Source organism: Hetaerina americana, unplaced genomic scaffold, assembly GCF_022747635.1.
Source record: "Hetaerina americana unplaced genomic scaffold, ioHetAmer1.1.p SCAF_9, whole genome shotgun sequence".
In the NCBI taxonomy this organism is placed as follows: domain Eukaryota; kingdom Metazoa; phylum Arthropoda; class Insecta; order Odonata; family Calopterygidae; genus Hetaerina; species Hetaerina americana.
Window position 1 is genome coordinate 25,480,349 of NW_027287538.1, and position 21,630 is coordinate 25,501,978.

The 21,630-nt window shown below is 34.8% G+C and overlaps 1 protein-coding gene across 2 annotated transcripts in view; it reads left to right on the plus strand.

Moving 5' to 3' along the window:
• Ppn (proteoglycan-like sulfated glycoprotein papilin) overlaps positions 1-21,630 on the plus strand; it is a 458,808-nt gene that overhangs the window by 384,094 nt on the left and 53,084 nt on the right. For both annotated transcript variants that reach the window (XM_071598156.1, XM_071598157.1), the window contains exons 4-15: positions 2,445-2,505; positions 9,905-9,987; positions 11,431-11,581; positions 11,844-11,967; positions 13,661-13,741; positions 14,213-14,385; positions 14,912-15,253; positions 16,507-16,659; positions 17,036-17,233; positions 18,453-18,626; positions 18,852-19,040; positions 21,312-21,453. In XM_071598156.1, coding sequence (XP_071454257.1) covers positions 2,445-2,505; positions 9,905-9,987; positions 11,431-11,581; positions 11,844-11,967; positions 13,661-13,741; positions 14,213-14,385; positions 14,912-15,253; positions 16,507-16,659; positions 17,036-17,233; positions 18,453-18,626; positions 18,852-19,040; positions 21,312-21,453 — 1,871 coding nt within the window. The remainder of the gene's footprint in view (positions 1-2,444; positions 2,506-9,904; positions 9,988-11,430; positions 11,582-11,843; positions 11,968-13,660; positions 13,742-14,212; positions 14,386-14,911; positions 15,254-16,506; positions 16,660-17,035; positions 17,234-18,452; positions 18,627-18,851; positions 19,041-21,311; positions 21,454-21,630) is intronic.

A 21,630-nucleotide genomic window follows, 5' to 3' on the forward strand; every position in this document is an offset into this window, starting at 1 on the left:
CTGAAATTTAAAATTATCCCCTAATCGCTTTTGTCTGCTGTAATTTTCTTTTAGCCTTTCTTCGCCGGTCCACTTCTGAGAAGATGTGACTTCTTTTAACGTTTCATTTCACTTTTAATTTCAAAATTTTTTGTCGAGAAGAGAGGAAGAATGGGCTATTGAAGGGAGTTCATGCTGTCGCAGAAGTGAAGATCGAATCCCTCTTTTCTGGGAATTCCAATTATGGCCTACTAAACTAGTCCCTGGTTTTTTCACCAAATTCTCAGAATAGTTCGGCTGATGGGTGATGGCTCCTTGATGGGACCCTTTTTATTTGACTTAGCGAAAACCAGACTGTCGGAAAGGCAATTTCGAATTAGCGACACGCGGGACCTTTTTGTACTTATATTTTTCCCCAATCACACTACGCCTTCTTAAACGTTGCGCATCCGCCATGGTCGTTCCTGTAGCTTGGAAGCGTTTACCTCCAGTTGTGTCGAATGGCTATTTACATCAAATAATCGATTCTCAACGAATCACACGAATCAATCCACCCTTAAAATCGATTCTCTATTAAACAAAATACACGAAATCTGTTTCCAGTGAATTTATCTGAAACCTATTATCTATTATTTATATTCATACCAAACTTTTGAAAGTACTACTGAAATTAGTCATTTGCATCTTATGCCTGTACTTCACCAATAAGGTCTGTAAAGAATCAAGAGCAGATGATAAAAGCTAATTTCTTCACTTAAGTTTAGAAAAGTGGCTCAATTATTGTCATGGTAATTGATAATACACGTATTATCTACGATTAAAAAAAGTATTTGTTAATATGTATTCCCTACGTTCTGAATATTTTACCACAAATTTAGGGAGGTTCAATTCGCTGATGCCAATCCCTGCACGACAAATGATGATTGTAGACCGAATAGATCCCAACCGATTAGAATGCAGACAATATTAAAAATGGTCATTATGCGAAATTATATAAAAATAAAACGATTGATTTGATCATTTGTACATCATTATCTCCCACAACAATGAAAGGCCAGTCACCGCTTTGCGAGCCTGCTCTATTCCACTGTAACTTGTGCAGGAGATTGCAGTCCACCTAAGGGTTAATGGAATCAGGATTGCGATAGTATCGAACTGGACGAATATCTGCCTAAGATGAAATCGCGGCATGAAAAGCTGTCCTCCGATATTCCCGAAACCACCCGCATCACCAGGATGAACTTAATTGGAAACGATTTGATAATGTAGACTTAAAAATATCGATAATGAGCGATGCAGGATATCGATATTAAAAGTAGATGGAATGAAAAGAACCCATCTTCAAGAAGCACATCCCACTCGACTCCTCATACTCAACCCCGCTCCCTGTTTCGCTCTCATCTCCTCTCCCCTTCGTCGGCGCCATGCGTGGAAAATCCCGGGTCGCTCCGCTAGCGATAAAAAAACAATGTCTCCCATTATATGCTTCTTTCCCTTCTTCCCCGTCTCTCTTCATTGCTTTCATTGTCGTAACTCGGGGGCTCATCTCGTCCGGACACGTCTCCCTTGTATATCCGTTCGGCTTAAGCAAAGGGTCCTTGGCCCTTTAAAGCCAGCCATATATAGTGCAGAAGGACGGCCGATTCATTTATGGAGCCTCGGGTGGAGAACCGTAATAAAATTAACACCGGGGAAAGTAATCGGCTTGCATGCGGGGAAATTAACGCGTAAGCGTTAATGAGTTAAGTGAAAAAAGTCGATTTGTCGAGTGACTCATGTCTTTTTATTTTTTTATCTTATTACTTTGTGGAAATAAACGTTTATTGCATTGCAAAATGCGTGACGTTAAACTTTTTCCGTAAAACGCACACAGAGTTAGTTCGTCAGATGAAAGGAGTATTTCTTGTTGAGGTCCGTGCTTCGGTTCACTCACAGAAAAATGGCCGTCGGGGAAGGGTGAATTGATGTCTCGGATTTTTCAAGAGCAATCATAATGGTATTTTGTTAGCCGTCCGCGAAACCTGCCACATTTCAGGGGCGACTCATAATATTATGCAAATTGAATGACAAGGACGCAGGGTCATCATATTTGTTGAGTTAAAGATAACATTGGGTACTGTTTTTACGCGTGCGTCATTCGTGTGACGACATCGATGAAAATTACTTTTATTTATTCGAAATTACCTTTTCAACTTAGAGTTATTCGACTGTTTCATGATACCGTTATGGAAAGAAATCTCGATTCATTTTCTAAATGTTGGTTCCCTTTTTCTTTTTAGCACGTATCCGTCGCTCTGGCATATTACGCATCGACATTTCATTTCTTTCCCAGCTAATGATTGTGGATTATCATTTTACATGGAGTTCTATTGTTCTGTTTCAGCAAAATGCCTTCCTCAAATTACATCATACTCCAAATTGACGCATAGCAAGTTATTGAAATCAATTTCTTTTATCTATTGCAGTGAAGACGGTTCTTCGAGATGTGTTGGGGGCCTCAGAAGATATTATTCCTGCAATATACAGGTAAGAAGATATTTTTTTTACATTTTTTGTGCAATTGACTAATCGAGTTAATTAAAACGATGAAAATATATAATGAACGTGCCTACGGTCGTGAAGCAATTAAAACGAGATAGCCGAGACCATAAACTTGATTGGCACGAAAGGATAAGACAAAGTTACAAGTAAGGGGAAAGATAGGGAGCACACTCTAGGTCACTTGGGTGTGTTTCAGAAACAGTGACCCACGTATACCTAAATCACACAAAAAAGCAAAATTAATCAAAATAATAAATGAAAAAAACTAACAATCACTCGATCACTTGGGTGTGTTAAGAGAAATGATGACTTTTTACTCCTATTATTAAAAACTTATTACTACTTTGACAAGCTTTAATATCTATCATTTCGCAGGTTAAGCAACTCGTTTTCAAATTTAAATAATGAATAAAATAACTTAATGTAACGTGTTTTCATAGTGTAACGTGTTTTAACGTGTTTCAACTTATTCTATTAATATCATGGATCACATGAAAATAATATCATTAGGAGAAAATTTTATTAAAGGGAATTTCACTTTACCTATTTATAACAACTTTTTAAAAATGAAAACCAACATTTCATTAAAACTGTATTGATGGGAATTTTTATTATAGTGATAGAAATACTTTTATAAGAGAGGAATTGTGTTAATGACGTGATGAGTCTACTTACGGGGTATTTTTGCATACTTATGATTCAAATAATAAAATTAAACGGAAATCGGTTGAAGACTTGGAGAGTCTATTTAGGATCGGAAACTCTAGAATAATTATGGTAGAAATTGATATTATTGCATTGAAATCGTGTCGACAACGGAAAATGTCTACTTTTGTTTGTTAGCTTAACAATTACGTAACAAAATGATCTTGGATTTATTCCCCTCTAAAATCATAAAAATATTATTTCTTTTCGTTCTTTTTCGTTAACGTGCCGTCAATGTGTGCTCAAAATATGCCTTCAGAGTATCTCATACTTAGGTCGCTAGCCTTCGTTGGCACCTCATTCGTCTCTCTTACTTATGGACGTGAACTTGATCACGGTGAAATGCAGCCACTTCTCTTTATGATTTTTTATAATGCATCTTAAAAGTCAGTCAGAGTTGGCTCCGTTAAAGTTTCGGTGAACATCCATGTTGCTGATATTTACGATTCTCTCTCCATCTAGTGGATAGCTGTTCATCCACCAAAGAGGTAATCGCCTGCATTAAATTTCTCGGTCATTTTCACCCCATTGCAAGAGTTTCATTTGTTTCCTGAACAAGGTTTACGACTCTTTTGAGGATGCTGGGCTCCAGTATCATGACGAGGAAAAAAGTGGGCATTTGGTCTTTACTTCGCCCGTATTCAGTACTTTCGTTAATTTTCCTCACAGTATTCTTTGAACTTAAAAGATATTTACCAATTGCTCAAGGTGGTGAACAGTAACTCAAGTATTGATGAACTTTTCTTGGGCTTATTTTATCCAACGTCTACCTACCACCCCATTAAACAAGAACCCCAGTTCCGAGCCACCTGCAAGCTCGTAAAATCATTTACAGGGTCATGGAGCAATTGCATCTTTATTAAGATTACGTCATCGTGCTTAAATGCGTTCATAAAGATCATAGGCGAAATAATTATCACATGAGAATCTTGTTTAAAATCTTTTTTTTCCATCAAATTCATACATTTTTTATCTTGAAAGTTTTTGTAACAAACGCTGCTTTGTATTTTACTAGAATAGAATAAAAATTCTTTATTTTAATAGTATCTGAAGGACGTTAAGTGAAGGCTCAGTATTAAATGCGCGCCATGCGATCAAGATACGTATTGTGTGCTGAACAAAAATAATTTTATCATTTATATATTTATCCTCATTGTGCATAGATTCAATTTTCAGGATAAAAAATAATGCAGTTTTAAATGTAGTAATTACAGTTCTTAAGTTAAACTAGAATTAGGTTTTAAATACAAGAAAACATTATGTAATTCTGACTTGGACCTTTAAATCCATGATGTTGGTAAGTCATTTTCAATTGCTCGAATGCAACGTTTAATGTGTAATTTATGTGAAATTGATGGAAATAATTGTCTTTTGCGATCAAAGGAGTTGCATAATGTTTTTATATTTTTATAAACTCCTGCATACATACCTCTTCACATCTAATTTTACTCATTGAAATTATTTTCATCAATCTCAATCCAATATACCTCGCATAAAGGACTTCCGTTTTTAATTCATCTCCTTTCCTATTACCTTTTTCATGGTTCCCTTCACATTTGATCAAACAATATAAAAACGAACAGAGCGAGAGAATATCGATTGGGATAGAAAAATATGCAAAAATATTTTATGTAAAGATTGAAATGTATCTTTTGAGTTGATTCTTAGATGATCCACGCGTTAAGTTGGCTAATAAATTCACCAGCTACTCCTAAAATCACGTTTCTGCATTGGGTGTCTATATATTTGTATATATATATATATATATATATATATATATATATATATTTGTATATATATATATATATATATATATATATATACATATATATATGCATATATATATATATATATATGCATATATATATGCATATATATATATATATATATATATATATATATTGTCTTTTATATGTATTCCTATCCATTTTCCTATGTCTGTATCCTTGTGAATGAATACAGGTATTTGTTCGCCGTGTGGCGGGTTTTTCGTGTTTGTATGTATATATATATATATACATACATACATATATATACATATATATGCATGCATATATAAATATAAATATATATATATATATATATATATATATATATATAATATATATATATACACACACACACACACCTTATATTTGCATACATACTCTATACCCGATTTTCTGATGAAGATTTTTAGGATACGATTTGACTTCAGCTGTCAGAAGGCCACAAAAACCGATATATTAACACAAATATGAATACATTTCGCAGGGTTCAAGGACACCTGAGATTGGTAAACAATGGTAAAAATTCTATAAATAAAATAATGTTAAATGCATACTTATGAAAGCTTCTATTGCTTGCATGTGAAGATGGCCTGTTAGAGATACGTAACACCCCTTCCTTGAATTAAGGAGAATAAAATAAATTTAAAAAACATAAACGAGACAAAATATTAATTAGACAACGTTAATAAGACAATAAGAATTATAAAACTTACTAAAACTAAAATAGGAGTAACGTTGAGGAGAGAAGGGAGGAAGGGTAATCATACACTAATCATTTTAACTGATTTGAACCTTTTTTGATTCTGATATTTATTTACGATCATTAATTAATTATGTAATTATATGATTAATTTTAATTTTAAATATTTTCATTTATTGAATGAAATAAAAGCTTTGTAAATGTCACAGATTTTTCATTCAAACCTTAAAAAAGACTGGGTTCGTCGAACAATCCAAAATATTTTATTTCGTTTTACATGAAATTTTGTATAGTTGAGTGTCAGACCCTATCGAATTTTTTCATTTGCTTTTCCGCCCCTAAAGATTTGTCGACACCTGGGTTCGACTCCAATCAAAAGTCTCCAGAGACTCCTTCAAAACTTGTCGGATATGACTTCCAATTTTCACTCCCCGTGATGCCTCTCGCTTTTATACGACTCTTTCTCTCAATTACGTCTTCTCCGGAATACTAATCCTACTCATTATCCCTGATTTAAATTGCATGAAAAACACTAGAAGTGGGGTGTATTCCAACTGCAGTGACTAACTCAATGGCCTGATGCAATGGCCACTACCCTAATCTCCCTACCCAGGGCCGTCCGCGCATACAGTACCAAGTTTGATTGCCGGTGTGTTGTGGAATATTTTGTATTTCTTCCTCGGTTAAATTGCAAGCAGCAAATCCATGACTCAGTAAACTAAGAGACAGAATAAGGTGGGATGGTGAGTTTTAAGAATTCCCTGTATAGCCTTGTAATTCTGTTTTTTAAAATCGAGTGGATGTGATTTCATGTGTAACACAGTTTCGTCATTTGTATATTTATTTGTAAGTTAATGATTAATGAATTAGGAACACTGAATGCACTAAAAAGATGGATTGATGCTTCGCAGTAGAGCATAGAAACGGTGGCGTTTCAGGCCGTTTATCACCTCTAAAATTGTGGTGTTAGAGGTACACTCACACCTTGATTATTTCAACTATATCACCGAGACATCATTCTGAAACGTAGTTTTCCTGCTTCAGTATCGTCAGCAAAGTATTTTCATAAATAGCTGATGCCACTAAGTGCGACTTTTGGTATGTATCTTGGTGTAATACTAGGGTAAGTCAAATGAAAACCGAACACCTGCTACACCGTGCTTGTGGAATGGTTTTGGACCGTGGGTCTAAACGGACCGTTGTGGACCGTGAGTTGTCACTATGTAGTTCTTCTAACACAGCGATGGCAGTATCGATATATAAAAACAGGTTTGCCACCTTTTGTAACCACCGTTGTATGGGTAAAATATTTTAAGTGGATATTTATTACCAAAGCGCTGTGTCTCCGAATCATTTCATGAGCAAGAGACACTTCCTATGAATCTCACAATTATTTTTTGTTCATATTCTAATTTGGGCTACCATAAAACTTAGCTAAATTTTATTAAGAACACTTATTTTAACAGGAATTTTTCGTTCTTGGCGCATAATGGTCGTATAAAAAATATATTGTCTAACTATTTTTAATCCTCAAATAGTTTTAATGGCAACTTAAATGTGCAGAAGAAATCATTACATGTAAGAAATTCATTGCTTTTGCCAAGCCGCATTCAAAGCCAATAGCTTCTAATGCGGCGAATGCAGTATTATTTTATATATGTGCATAGTAAGTTCTTCCTCAGCTCAGGGAGTTTCTCACTCTGATGGTCGGTTAACGTATACCTCACGACGCGACCTATCCCTGTTGAAAGAAAATTTAATCCACAGTTTACCACTGCTCTCTAGGCAAAACAGATAGAATCGCTGCACATAATTTTTCTAAATTGGGTACTCCGGCGGATAGTGACGGGATTATCGGTAATTTATCACTGTAAAAATTATTAAGCCACGACCATAAGCTCAATACTCTAAGTCTCTACAATGGAACAATTTCATAGTGTAAAAATCATTCACCTTTACTGGGATGATATTTTATACTTTGAAATTGTTTCATTGTAATACGCATTAGCGAATGACTCTGTTAAAAGTGACTGTTGTGGCATCTCCAGCAGTTTCTTTCGACTAAATCCCTGAATTGGTATTCTTTCCCACTGCTTTGTGTTGAAATTCAAGGACCCAGCAGAATCAGCCTACTTTGAAGCATAAGCAGATACTCCTCTTTTAAGAATCTTTTAAGTTCTTTTAAGGATCGAATAAATTGATTTCCAATTTTTTAATAGTTTCTTCCGCGGAATGGAATATCATTCAAACGTAGGCGACGTGTTTTTATTTCGACCATTCAATGATCTGATGTGTTGATAATCGAATGTGCATCTCTGAGATGCGAGTGGGAGGGGGGGAGATAGGTGGAAATTTCATTTGAAAGAATGGCAGCAGAAGGCCATGCGGCTCGCTCCTTCCGAACTGGCGGTAGCGCTCCGGCAGAATGTGCGTGTACGCTGGGTTGCATACAATCACGGGGCTAATTACGAAAACGTTACTAGCTGAGAGCCGCGAGGGGAGATGGCGAAAAGATTCTTTCCGGCTTGCGACGTCGCCATTAAATGATAATTTTGGAAGAAAATTTACTTTGAACTTTAAAATTTATCTGTGTGACCGCCATTTCTTCTCCTTTTATCCTCTTATCCTCTAATTCAAGAGTTAGCACGCTAAATCACCAGGTTAAAGAAAAATGCGACAGTTTTCCCTAATGAAAACTGACTCACTCGACTCTTGAGGGGCTAAAACTTCCCTAGGAGGTAACCGGTTTCGACGCAGAAAAATATATCAAAAAGCATGTTCATTTACAGGTTCATTCCTGTGGGTCGAAAATCGTTTTCCACTTTAGATAAATTTTCCCTTAATTTTGCTGGAAAAACCAGCATATTTGAAGAATTCTACATTCTCGGGTTTCACCGCGTCGTTGTTTGATTCTGACAACAGTTTCGCCGAAGTTTCATTCGGCGTCTTCAGGTCGAAGATGAGGGACTCGGAATTTTGCCACCCTTATATAAGTGGCAAAATAGGTGGCGAAAACCTACGCAGCCATATAACGAGCATATTTTATCTCTTTCTCTCGCCGGCTTTTACAATCCGATTCCCGAAATTTATCTGCTTGCTATTCGATTGCTTGTCATCATATTTTGAATCGAGATTTCAATTAAAGGAGCCAAAAACCTTTTAACTAATAATAGTAAACAATTTCTATCCATTGCAAAATTTGTTCAAGGCGTTTAAGTTGTGGAACCCTGCTAGATTTGAAACGGATAGCTCGATTGAAACTTGAAAGGAACCGTTGTTGTCGCAAAGTTATCAGCATCGAGAATTTGTAGAAGTAAGCAGATAGCAATGCCCACAATAATCAATATTGATTTTTATTTATGGTACTTTTCTGCACTGTGCGTGACAGCATTGCCGCCTCAAGAGTCGCTGCTGTGAATTTAATGAGAAGAGAAAGATAACATCGACCTTTCATCCTAACTAACTCTTGCCACTGTGAATGTTATCTGTCATGTTATATGCAAGCGGGGGTCTTCTCAAAGTTAAGGCCTCACAAGTTATTATTATTGATTTACCATTCAGTAGCGTATAATGTAACGAAAAACTCGTTTCTGGAGGACCGAGGTCCAAATGGCTGAGAGTACTTTTTGTAATTTCAAACTGAAGCTGGAAAAAATACGACAAGGGTATTCTGTGCGTGAAACTGTTTCCGGATGTCTTTTTATGTGTCAGAGATTATTAAAAAGAGTTGTCCACTCAACATTAACTTTCGAACGTATGTTTGAACATGCTTTTATTGAAATTAAAGCATGTCAATCGTGGGTCATTTTAATGAATGGAGCGAAGAATGAAGATATGACAATTTTGTCAGCATGCTAAATTATTCTTCGCCTCCTTCCCAAACTCTAAGCCGAAAAATCATGAACGATTACACTCGATACTCATAATACTGGTAATTTTTAGCCATTTTTTACATGGGGTTTTGTTACATATTTAAATCTAGACAAATTGAACCAATTAGAGTTCGCATAACTTTATTTATGGAAGCCATCTTGATTATCTATAGCCAGTGCTTAAACTCTTCAAATTTACTAACATTAGTTTTAACATCACCTTATGGAAAATATCTTGAATTTCTATAATATTTTTAAAAATGAATACAACATTAAGATGAGTGTATGATTATGTACAACATTTTCTAACATTTCATTCTATTCTGAAACAATCATAGGATTGCCCTGAGACATCGCGAGATTTTAGATCTGAGCAGTGCTCCCAGTTCGATGATGTGAAATTCGAAGGTCGGCACTTTAGGTAAGTAGACGTCTCTTTCTCCGTCTCATAATTGATATTTTTATTTATAAGTTTGGAAACTTAAATGATAATCGTAGTTGATGCATTTCTGATCAAAGAATAAGTCATATTTGCAACGGCAAAGGATAACCATTAGTTTTCACGACATTTTGGACAGTGGTATCTTGTGAATTCCAAAATTCTGTTACTAGGCATGCACATTGGCGACCTAGGATGACTAATTTTTTTAGCGGTTTAAAGATTTATTTAACATTGAGTAATTTATTTTAGAAAATTTAACCATGTTGTGGCAATCGATATGAATGGAAGCGATGCCTTAGAGATTCATTAATTTTGAATGTAGTAAGCTCCTGATTTTTGGTATAAAATCATACATGATGAAATTTAATACTGGTAAAAAATAATTTTGGCCAAAATATATCCATAGTTTGAAATTTATTATAAACGTAAAATTTTACTCATTTTTCAAGTGGGAATAATATAAATCATTGGCATCAAATTGTGCATAAAGATTTCCAGCACACTTTCTTCTCTCGTAGGAATCTGTTTTGAAACGATGGGACGGTTACTGAGCAAATATATAGCATCTCAAAGTTCCTAATGATGTTTACTACTCCTGACCAGATATTTTAGCTATGCACTGGAAGGTCTGAATGCCTTAGTCATTCTATTACTTCAGAAAGTAAATCTCTGAACATATACACTGCTCGGAAACAGATAGGATATTGGAGTGTGGTTTTACATGATATTAGTCATAATGTGAATGTCCGGCAGTCTTTTGTACTAAATGTACTTTTAAGCTCACTAATCCATTCGATGGTGAATGGGGAATAAGAAAATCCTGACAAATAAAATTTTGATCCATGATTCGATTATCAAACAGAATAAATGGTCACCCAGGCGCAATTTAGAGTATATTTATTTAAGTACATGTAAAATATCTGATTCTGTCTACGGACAGAAAGCAATGATGAATTGAGGATAGGTCTGTAAATTTTGTTCACCCTTCATGCAGGCAGAAGGAATGTGCATGATGAGAAGCGAAACATTTACATACTGTTGATTACTCACAGTTTGCTCAAGCAAGAATTAATCATTTTTCCATGAAAAAACTTGAAATTTGCAATTTTTTTGATGCATCATAATTTGCTCTGACCGCACATTTTTCCTTCTGAATAAGTGTGCCTCTTCAAATTTTACAGAAAGAAATATAAAATTTATGATATGTATTCAGTATGATATTTATTAAGTATATTATTAATTATTAAGTATAGCGTAAAGGATGCGTCTTTTTTTGGAGGGTTGTTTCGGTTAGATAGGAGGGTTGTAGTGGAGGTGGACAGCCTTGTCTCAGTTTATATTTGAGTCACATAAAATTTCTTTTCCCCATTAGTGAAGTGTTTTTAATTTTTGGACCTGGTTTTTCTTTCCTCATTTCCAAAGATGGATCCCATATACAAAGGCCCCTAACAGATGCGAGTTGAACTGCATGCCAAAAGGTGAAAGATTTTACTACCGTCACAAGAGGAAAGTAATTGATGGAACCAGATGTGAGGAAGAAAAATTGGACATATGCGTTGATGGTGAATGCCTGGTAAGACTCAATGAGTCACATCTATATAAGAATATTCATTTACATATTTTTGCATTTTCCTTTGGGCTTTAAAGCATTTAGTAAACATCCAATGAAAGATTTTCACAGTTTTCCATATATTTTCATACATTTCTGGATGATTCGTTTAATTGTAACATTTTTTCTCCGTAAACTGTTGGAATCCCAGATTAAAATATTTTTTATGATGATGACGCAAGTATTATACAGCATTACTTCCTTAGATTTAATTGATTTTTTACAGCCAGTGGGTTGTGACATGATCCTTGGTTCAGATGCCAAAGAAGACCAATGTCGAGAATGTGGAGGAGATGGCAGTGGGTGTCACACTGTGAAGGATCTTATTCGAAGGGATGATCTTATAGTTGGTGAGGAACTCAAACGATATATGCCTTGATTATATTAATAATTTTATCTATTAGAAACTAGCAATTATCTGAGTGAGGTTCTCAGTGAATATGGTTACCCCTGGCTTAGCCTTGGAAGAAGTCAGTTGCCTTCTCCCAAGCTCCTAAGGCTTACTTAATATATATTACTGCATATTTACTACATACTGGCGACACTCAATATAAATTTCAGGGTGAGAGAGTTAGGGGAATCAACAAATTATTTGGATCAGAAATTTCCTCTTCCAGTATCAAAATTCCTAACTGAAACAAAACAAAACTGAATTTAACCATTTTGTAGAATTTGAATTCACATAAGATAATAGATTTAAAGCAGATGGCCTAGTAAGTGTTCTGATGTTGACTACAGTGCCTCTAATCTTTCTATATTACATGGAATATGCATTTGAAGGTTTTAGGAGAAAAATTGAGAAACTGGAAACCCATCACATTCAAATTTTCTTTCCAGTCAATGAGGTCTCTTTCCCTCTAATTCTCCACTCCACTGACCTCTCTCTTATACATTCCTTTCCAAAGTCATCAACACCAGCCACATGCCCTCCCCTCCACTTACTTGTTCTCTAATTCTATGGATAAAAAATATGTATAAAATGCATATGATAATTGCATAAGTGTGAAATTTTAGGCAAAGATGCTATGTGGTGTAAAATTTTATGCATAAATGTAAACTGAATGTATGTTACCACCTGGCAAACTAACCACTTGTTACACTTTCCTAAAATAAAAAATAATGTCACTGATAATATTCAGACCTTGAAGGGCCATGGTAAATGGTAAGGAGTGTAATAATACCAGTGTATTAAAATGCACCAGTCTTAAATATCAAAAAAAACCTTTGCCATGACCAGGTTTTGACCCCAGATCCCTCGATTTCTGGCTGAGTGCTTTAGCCAGCAGGATTTCACTGTAGCCTTGGTATTTTGGATAATTAAGCTACTGAGGCATCATACTGGCTATCGCATTTGGCCAGACATCGAGGGATCCTGGTTTGAATCCTGGCCAAGGTTTTTTACACTTTAAAATTGGTACATTTGAATACATATTAGTGGATTTAAACGGATTAAGCGGACGGAAACGGAATGGATTAGTGAACTTACTGTCACAGAATCTCCCAGAGTTCTTTGAATGCCAGTATAATTCCAACCAGTTATCAAAGTTGAACCAGTTGTCATTTAATGTAATTGTGGGGGGCAGGGATTGGATTAAGGTAATAAATCATTGAAGTGGGTCATAACATTTCAAGTTATGTTCCATAATAAATCCATATTTCAAGAGTGTCTATATTGAAAGGAAAAAATTAAAACTCAACTTAAAAACTAGTAGAATTGCAGTGAAACAAGCAATAGATAGAAGAAACTTATGGCAAGAAGATTACCTAAGTGAATGGCATATATGAGGTAACTGGTTCACAATAATTGTCTCAGTAAAATGCCTTAATGCCATTTGTTTCTATCCAGGTAGTCTTTCCTCCAAGTTTCACCTTCCTGAAGTTTCATATATTCATTTCTCATTTCACTTCCTTACTCTAATAATGTCTCGTCTTAATAATGTTTTGCTATAAAAATTTTGGTAAAGGTTAATTTTAAAATAGTGTTGGTACTAATTATGTTATCTCATTTGGTATAATGAATAATAGCCCAAATTTTACTTTCAGGCTACAATGATATTCTTCTCATCCCTGCTGGTGCTACAAATATTCTTGTAAGAGAGTTAGAGGCCTCAAACAATTATTTGGGTAAGAAATTTTTCCTTCTAGCATTTTAATTCCTAGCTGAGATAAATCAAAACATTCTGAAATACACCATCATGCAGAATTTGAATCCATACAAGATAATAGATTATGAGTTTATTTTTTGTTGAAACTCTAGCATTAATAACAAATCAATAGGACAATGGCATAATAGGGAAATAAATTATGTCAACTGAGAAAAATTTCATTCTCAATACCATTCTGCAGCCCTAGTTTCTAATGTTCACCATAAATTTAAATGTTGGTGCATCATAATATGTCTCTTTAATTGTAAATTCCTGTTCTTTTAGTGACTTTCTCACTATAATGTACTTAGCAGTTGTTTTTTAATTATGATTTACTGCTCAGGTGAATGGCACACCATTTAATCAGCTTTTCTAAATCATGATAATGTACAAATTCAGTAATAATTTGAAACAGTTACTTGTTTCATTATTAATTAAAATATCATTACAGCTGTCCGAAACACCACTAACCATTACTATCTGAACGGAAACTGGAGGATAGACTTCCCACGGGATTTGAGATTTGCAGGCACAGTCTTCCATTATGATAGGAGACCTCATGGATTTTATGCTCCAGAATTACTTCGAGCCTTGGGTCCAACATCAGAGGCCATTTACATTGTGGTATGTTGAAGTTAATATAAAATTCTTGCTGAATTTTTAAAAATGTAGCTGATTATCCAAACTTACCTTTAAATTTTTATTTTTTCAATGTTAATTTATTATTAAAGTGACAGTTTTGGGCATTTATTGAACAGAATATCAAAACTGCTTGCTGAACCTGTATAAACTTCTCTTAATCTCTTTTTATGAATTTCAAAAATATATAAATTGCATGCACACACATATATATGAGTCTATGGACTGTGTGTGGTGGAAATGGATAGAGAAGTACTTGTCAATAGTTAACAAATTCAAATGTTAAAGGCATTCACTTCTTCAATTGTATAAAAGATATTCACTTCTGCCTTTATCATGATCATATCTTGTCAAAGAGAAAAATGGCAGTTGAAGTTTTTCTCATCTTGTTAGCAACAGCCCATCATAATGTAATTTTCCATTGTTCAGTTTACAAAATAGGTGTGTTATATTGTAAAATTATTGAATCTGTACTATATTTGTTTTTTCTTCTTTTACCTCAATGAAATAGCTCTTATATCAAGAAACAAATCCAGGTGTTCAGTATGAATATAGTATTCCAAAAGGTGTATCACAGCAAACGGACCCAGATAGTTACATATGGGTGGCTGGTGAGTTTACCCCATGCAGTGCAACTTGTGGTGGTGGAATTACAACCAGACAGGTTGTCTGTGTTCGGAGGCGTGATCAAGAGGCAGTGCCTGATGATCTCTGTGACCCTGGATCAAGGCTTCCCAGCAATAATTCATGTGCAGAAGATCCATGCCCGCCACAGTGGGTGGTTGGAGAATGGGGTCCATGCTCAGAGACCTGTGCTGGAGCCAACAATACTGCTGGAGTACGCACTCGGAAGGTAAGTTGATTTTCAAGCAAGAAGTCAGCTTCCATTGCTCATGAATGAGGACCTGCAATATCTTGAAAGAACTTTGCTTTCAATTATATATTCATCTATATGTCATGGGCATGAGTACAGTTGAAAATTGTGAATCATTCACAGTTGTTGAAATAGCAGTCCTGTTGTGGATTTTAATTTCACACACATAGGAGTAAAATTGTTTAAGTTGATGCGTGGTTTATTGTGTGGATGTAGTGTTTGGGAGACTGTGGATATCCCAAGTTCTACAGTTCCCAATAGCAGATAAGTGTCGCAAAGAGAATTAGCAATATTTTGTACTCAGTACATGTTTAGTATCTAAGAACAAAATATTATGCATCAGTATTATAAGTGTAAATTTTACCTTTAACAGGAGATGTCATTGTAATCATAGCCAGAAAATGTATGTGTTTTGAATTATTTCAGGATATATATGTAATAAAATTGCACCTCATCCTCAATCATTTATACTGCAAGAACAGGAATTTGCAGGCAATGTTAGGTAGATGATTTCATTTGCTGATCTAAACTGTCATTACTTTTTATTGACTACTATGAACTATAAAAGGAGGCCTCTTAGATTTTCACAAAAAGGAGGAACTGAAAAAAAGCAATGGCCTCTGCAGGGTGCAGCGCTTTAATCCGGACAAATTTCAATTTGAATTTCCTGCCATATCGTAGTTCCATTGGAGGTCGGGATTGGCGTTCTTGAAAGCTATGGGCATCTAGTAAACAGTCATAACCTCAAAACGACCGAGATGTTACGTACAAGTGCGGAATACAATCGAAGAGCCCCTATTATCAAAAGTGCTCATGCTGGGCATTATATTTTGAAATAGTTCAATTTTTCTGGTACCACAGATCAACTGCTTACAATATTGTGGTTAAGTATAATGCCTCTGAGAAGTCTGGGGAAGGTTTCGCTAACCCAGCAAAGAAATCTCATTCGAGGAAATGCGTGCTTATCCGGATTTAAGCACCGCTGTATATTGAACCATTGGGCTAATTTTTTTAGTGAAAAATTAGGGAATATAATTGAATCAACAAATGATTGTGCCGTTACATTTCCCCTTTTTATCATGCTAGTCTTCTAACTTTAGGGGTGCATTAAATTCACATTTATCTTGGTAGGAAGGTATTTGATAACATCTTGGTTAATGTATTTTTTATATTATTTAACTATGATAAAGCTGCTATGTTCCAAATAATAAACATAATTTCACTATTTCTAGGTTCATTGTGAACAGATAATATCAGGAGGTATATCAGCAATTGTGAGTGACTCAGCCTGCCTAGAGAGTGATTTTGCAGAGCAGCCGCATGTAGCAGAGTCATGCAATGAGGATATTGTATGCCCTGTTTGGTACATTGGGCCATGGAAACCGGTTTGTAATTATTTATGTAATTTAATTGATTTGATAGATAATATATGGCACTCTATGACTTGAATTCATTATAGAATTAAAATCCAGTCTGTTCCAAGGCCTGAAAGCTAACATACATTCAAGCAACTATTATGAAAGTTCATAAATTGAAATACATGAGTAAAATTTTGAACAACATATTTAAAAATATTTTCAGCAAATTTGAATTTTGATGTCTCTCTAAGGACTGCTGAATTTTTACTGGTAAAAAAGTCTGGATTATTATGTTGGCAGTTATAAATGATATTTGAGTGCTATAAATTTATTCTACCCTAAAAATGATTTTTTAACTCCCAAAGTGATATATTTTAAGTTGTGTAATTATTCCTTTCAATAGTGTGATCGTTTGTGTGGAGAAGGAAAACAAAGGAGGAGTGTATTGTGTTACCGGAAATTAATGGATGAAAGTACAGGAAAAGACACTATTGAATTGCTTAGTGATGATTCCTGCCCAGGAGAAAAGCCAGAGGAAGCCATTTCCTGCATGCGTAAACCATGTGAAGGTGTTGACTGGATTGTTTCTGAGTGGTCAGGGGTATGAATTTTCACTTTTGTTTGATAATGGATAAATGTCATGGCAAAAATGTATTGAAAGTATGATTTATATGCTCTCATGAATGCTGTTCTTAGAATGTAGTCTCGTAGTCATAATAAATTCAGAAATATAGAAAATAAGCCTAGGGGAACCACCAATTCAAGTAGTGCCAAATGGCCACACAGCCTGTGTAGCCAATTGACATACAATGCTTAGGCAGCTCTACACCTTAGTAGATGGCTACTCAGACTGTGTAGGTGTCTTTATAGATGGCTACAGAGATTTTGTAGCCACCTATCATTTTCTAAGCACTTCCTCTTGGAAAAAAGACATACCCAGCCTATTGAAGCATGTCTTAAATTTAAATAAACTTTTAGAAAATTACTGTACATAGGTACATAATCTTTCAATTTCTAAAAGTGCATATAATTTACATGATAAATAATGGTAGAGATAAATGAAAGTGAAATGATAAATAAAGTTATTTAAGCCCTAAAACTCATCTCAACATTGCTGTTTATCTCTCCAACGTCATCTCACACATGTTTCACTTTAAGCAATAATGAACATTAAAACCTGTTAAATAATGTGAAATTTTTTAACCATCAAAGAAATATGAACCCTTAGCGTCAATAAATAAAAAAACCTTATGTAAATTTCCACATATTTCAATAAAATGGCCTGACTGGTTTCTGTACTTACCAATCATCTTTGACAAGTGATAGTAACCTCTTAATGATAATAATTTACATCAAAAAGGGTCAGGAAATTTTATTAAACTGTGTAGAATATAATTAGTGTTTTTTACTCATTGTCATGTGAATCCAATATGTTACCATCAATTAAACTAGCATGGTGAGTTTTGGCAGTGAAGATTTTAATTTTCAGAGCTAAATTCATTAGGTACTTACTATTTTTTTCCCCTTTACAGCAGCAATAGTTTATAAATATCAAATTTGTTGAACAGCTATATTCAGCAGAAATGTATCAATGGATAAAATATTGGTTGTATATCAACATGTGTTTGAACTCACCCAATGTGAATTGAATAACACAAAATATTAACACAAAGAATATGAATATTTAACATATTTTAACATATTTGAATAACACAAATAATGTTGAGCTGGCAAATATGTGCATAGCGTCTTTCTTTAACTTCAGTTGGACAAATCTGATGGAGAGCATTGATGGCTATTAATTATTTTCTCCCAAACAGTGTGATAACAAATGTGGTCTTGCCAAGGAAACAAGGGAAGCCCATTGTTCCACCTCAAAGGGCAAGATATATCCTCCAGAACGTTGTCATCTTTACAGACTTCCTGTTCTTGAAAGAGAATGCAAATCTTTGGCTCCTTGTGAATACAATTGGTATGCTTTGCAGTGGAGTGAGGTGAGTAGGACTTGAAAAGTACTTGGGGAAAATATAATATTTTTGCATTAAATACTGTGAAATATTGTTAATACTAACATTTTCCCCTAAATAATCCAACTGTTCCATAGCTATTTATAAATACAAACATTTAATTATTTTGGCTTGCATTTCGATATTGTGACATATTTTTTTGCAATTTACTGATTTCATGTGCCATTAAGCTTTATTTTATTATTTATGAAGTGCTCAGCGGCTTGTGGGACAGGAATTAAAACTCGCAGTGTATTTTGTGGAGAGATAAAAGACTTCATGATTACTCAAGTTGAAGATGACAAGTGCGATCCAGAAAAAAAGTATCATACTGAAGAAGAATGTGTAGGTGAGGAAGGGGCTGTATGCAAAGGACAATGGTTTTATGGCCCTTGGAGTACAGTAAGTATTTTTAATAAATATAGGTCAGAAATTTTGAATGTTTCCCATGCTGTAACTTTAAAATTCTTCAAATTTGACAGATTACACTCTGTTGATGATTCCTATGTAAGGTGAACACTGTCTTCGACACTATTTGGTGACACTTTCGACTTGGTAAAATAATCATGATCTCATGGAGAATGAGACTTCCATACAGTTTTAGAAATATACAGCATTGATGGATGTTCCATGTTGTCTCTCTTTTAGGATCCCTAGTCCAAGAGCATCATTGATAGTTGCAAATAAATATTTTCTTTAGATAAATTTCAAATATTGAACTAAAGTGATATTTTATAAAAACAGTTTATTCATTACCATCCACTGGGAATCAGTTTAATGTAAAATTTTCATTCAAATAATCCCCAGCCATTGGTAGTTCTTGTAATGGTATCAATACATCTATATATATATAAAAAAAAACCGCCAATGGCAAACAGTATTCGTTCGCATGGATATAGATACAAGGAAAAGGAATAGGAACACATATAAATGACATATCTTAATAATGCCCCTGAAAGCAAGTTCATGTGATTTGTATCTTGCATAAGTTTTTAAAATGAGTAGCCTGAAATTTTTACTTTGGAGTAAACTGGTTAGACTTTGTGAAGATGGGCCCAAGAGAAGTGAAATCTCTCCTGTGAATCTTTTTATTGTTATATCAATTTTTACATGCAAAACCAACATATGTTTCAATATTAAATTTAAAATTTGTGTATAAAATGTTGAAATACAAACTGTGTATTATGCATTTTTTAACTATAACTTATCAATCAGAGCATGCAAGCGGAGAAATTCTGTCTGTTCAATATTTGATCAAATATGTGTACCTATTTCAATCTGAAATTCTGCCATTTGTGGATAGCTGACTGATAGATATCAAAACTCTCTAAATGTAAAATAAGAGGTTGGTTTGACAGGTTCTCAGAATCACCACTGAATGTCAGCACTAGTGCAACGAGTTTCCTGCATAGTATTAGGTAATCCTCTACGATTAAACAAAATGGGTCAGTGCTCTGGAAAGATATCTGATAAGTGGTTACATTTCTATTGCATTATAGTGATTAGTAAAGATGGAAAAAGTTGTGACCCAAGCAGTGGTTAAATACTTTGTAGAGAAAGGCAACATTCAGAACACTCTGGGAGACACTACTCCTTCATAGTCATCTGTTGCAAAATGGACAAACGAGTTTAAATTTGGTCAGGGCAGCTTAGATGATGATCTGCATAGTGATTGGTCAAAATGTGCCACTACCTCAGAAATTATTGAAAAAGTGTATAAAATGGTCATGGAGGATTGTTGACTGAAAGTGCGAGAAATTGCTGAGGCTCTAGGGATGCTATCTGAATGGGCACATCATATTTTAGCAATGGAATTAGATATGAGAAAATTATCTGTTAAATGGGTGCTGCAACTCTTGAGGCAGGATCACAAACACATCAGAATGGAAATTTCCAAACAAATTTTGGCCCATTTCAGGAGCAACCAACAAGATATTCTGTGCCGGTTTGTGACCATAGATTAAATTTGGGTCCACTACTATACCTCAGAGGTAAAACAGCATTCAAAGCAGTGAATTCATGTTGATTCAACACTACCAAAGAAAGCAAAGGAAATACGGTCGGCCATAAAGGTGATGGCTTTAGTTTTCTGGGATGCAAAAGGGATTCTGCTGATAGATTATCTTCCCACTAGTCAAACTATTCCTGGACAATACTGCGCTAACCTCTTCAACCAACTAAAGCAAGAGATACAGGAAAAAAACTCCAGGTTTGGCAAGAAAGAAAGCTTTCTTTCATCGAGACAATGCACGCCCACACACGTGTCATTGCCATGGGAAAAATACATGAACAAAGATACAAATTGATGCCAATTTCACCTTATTGGCCTGATTTGGCTTCATGAGATTTCAATCTCTTCCCCAATCTCAAAATTTTCCATGTTAAATGGAGATTCTCTTCAAACAAAGAACTAACAAGCAAAGTAGACAGGTATTTTGCAGGCCTGAAGGAATCTAATTTTCAAGATGGGATCAAGACATTGGAACATCGCTGAACGAAGTGCATTAGTGTACAGGAAGACTACTTGTAGGTATCCAATGATACCTTAGAAGAAAACTAGTTTTGAGAATTTTAATGTGTTAGTCAATGAAAATAATATTTTTGTAATTACTGATGACTATTTTCAACCAAATGATTCCTGAGGTTGCAAATTTTCTTTGTTTTTCTCTCCAGTGCTCAAAGGAGTGTGGCGGTGGCTCAATGTTTAGAACACCATTATGCCTTATTGAGAACAAAACTGTTGATTTTGGCAGTTGCTCTGTAAATATTATTTCAACTTCCAGTAAATCATGTAATGATCAACCTTGTGGAGCAGGTGAGTAACTTCTTATTTCTCTCTTCCCTAAAAATATGTATTTTAACATACATAAATCTTACCTGACATGAGTTACTGTTCTTCTTTTTTATCTTTTGCCCTCATGAATATGTGATAATGCATTCCAGTTTGATCAATAGTATGCTTCCTTAATATATGCATCAATTTCTTGAGTCC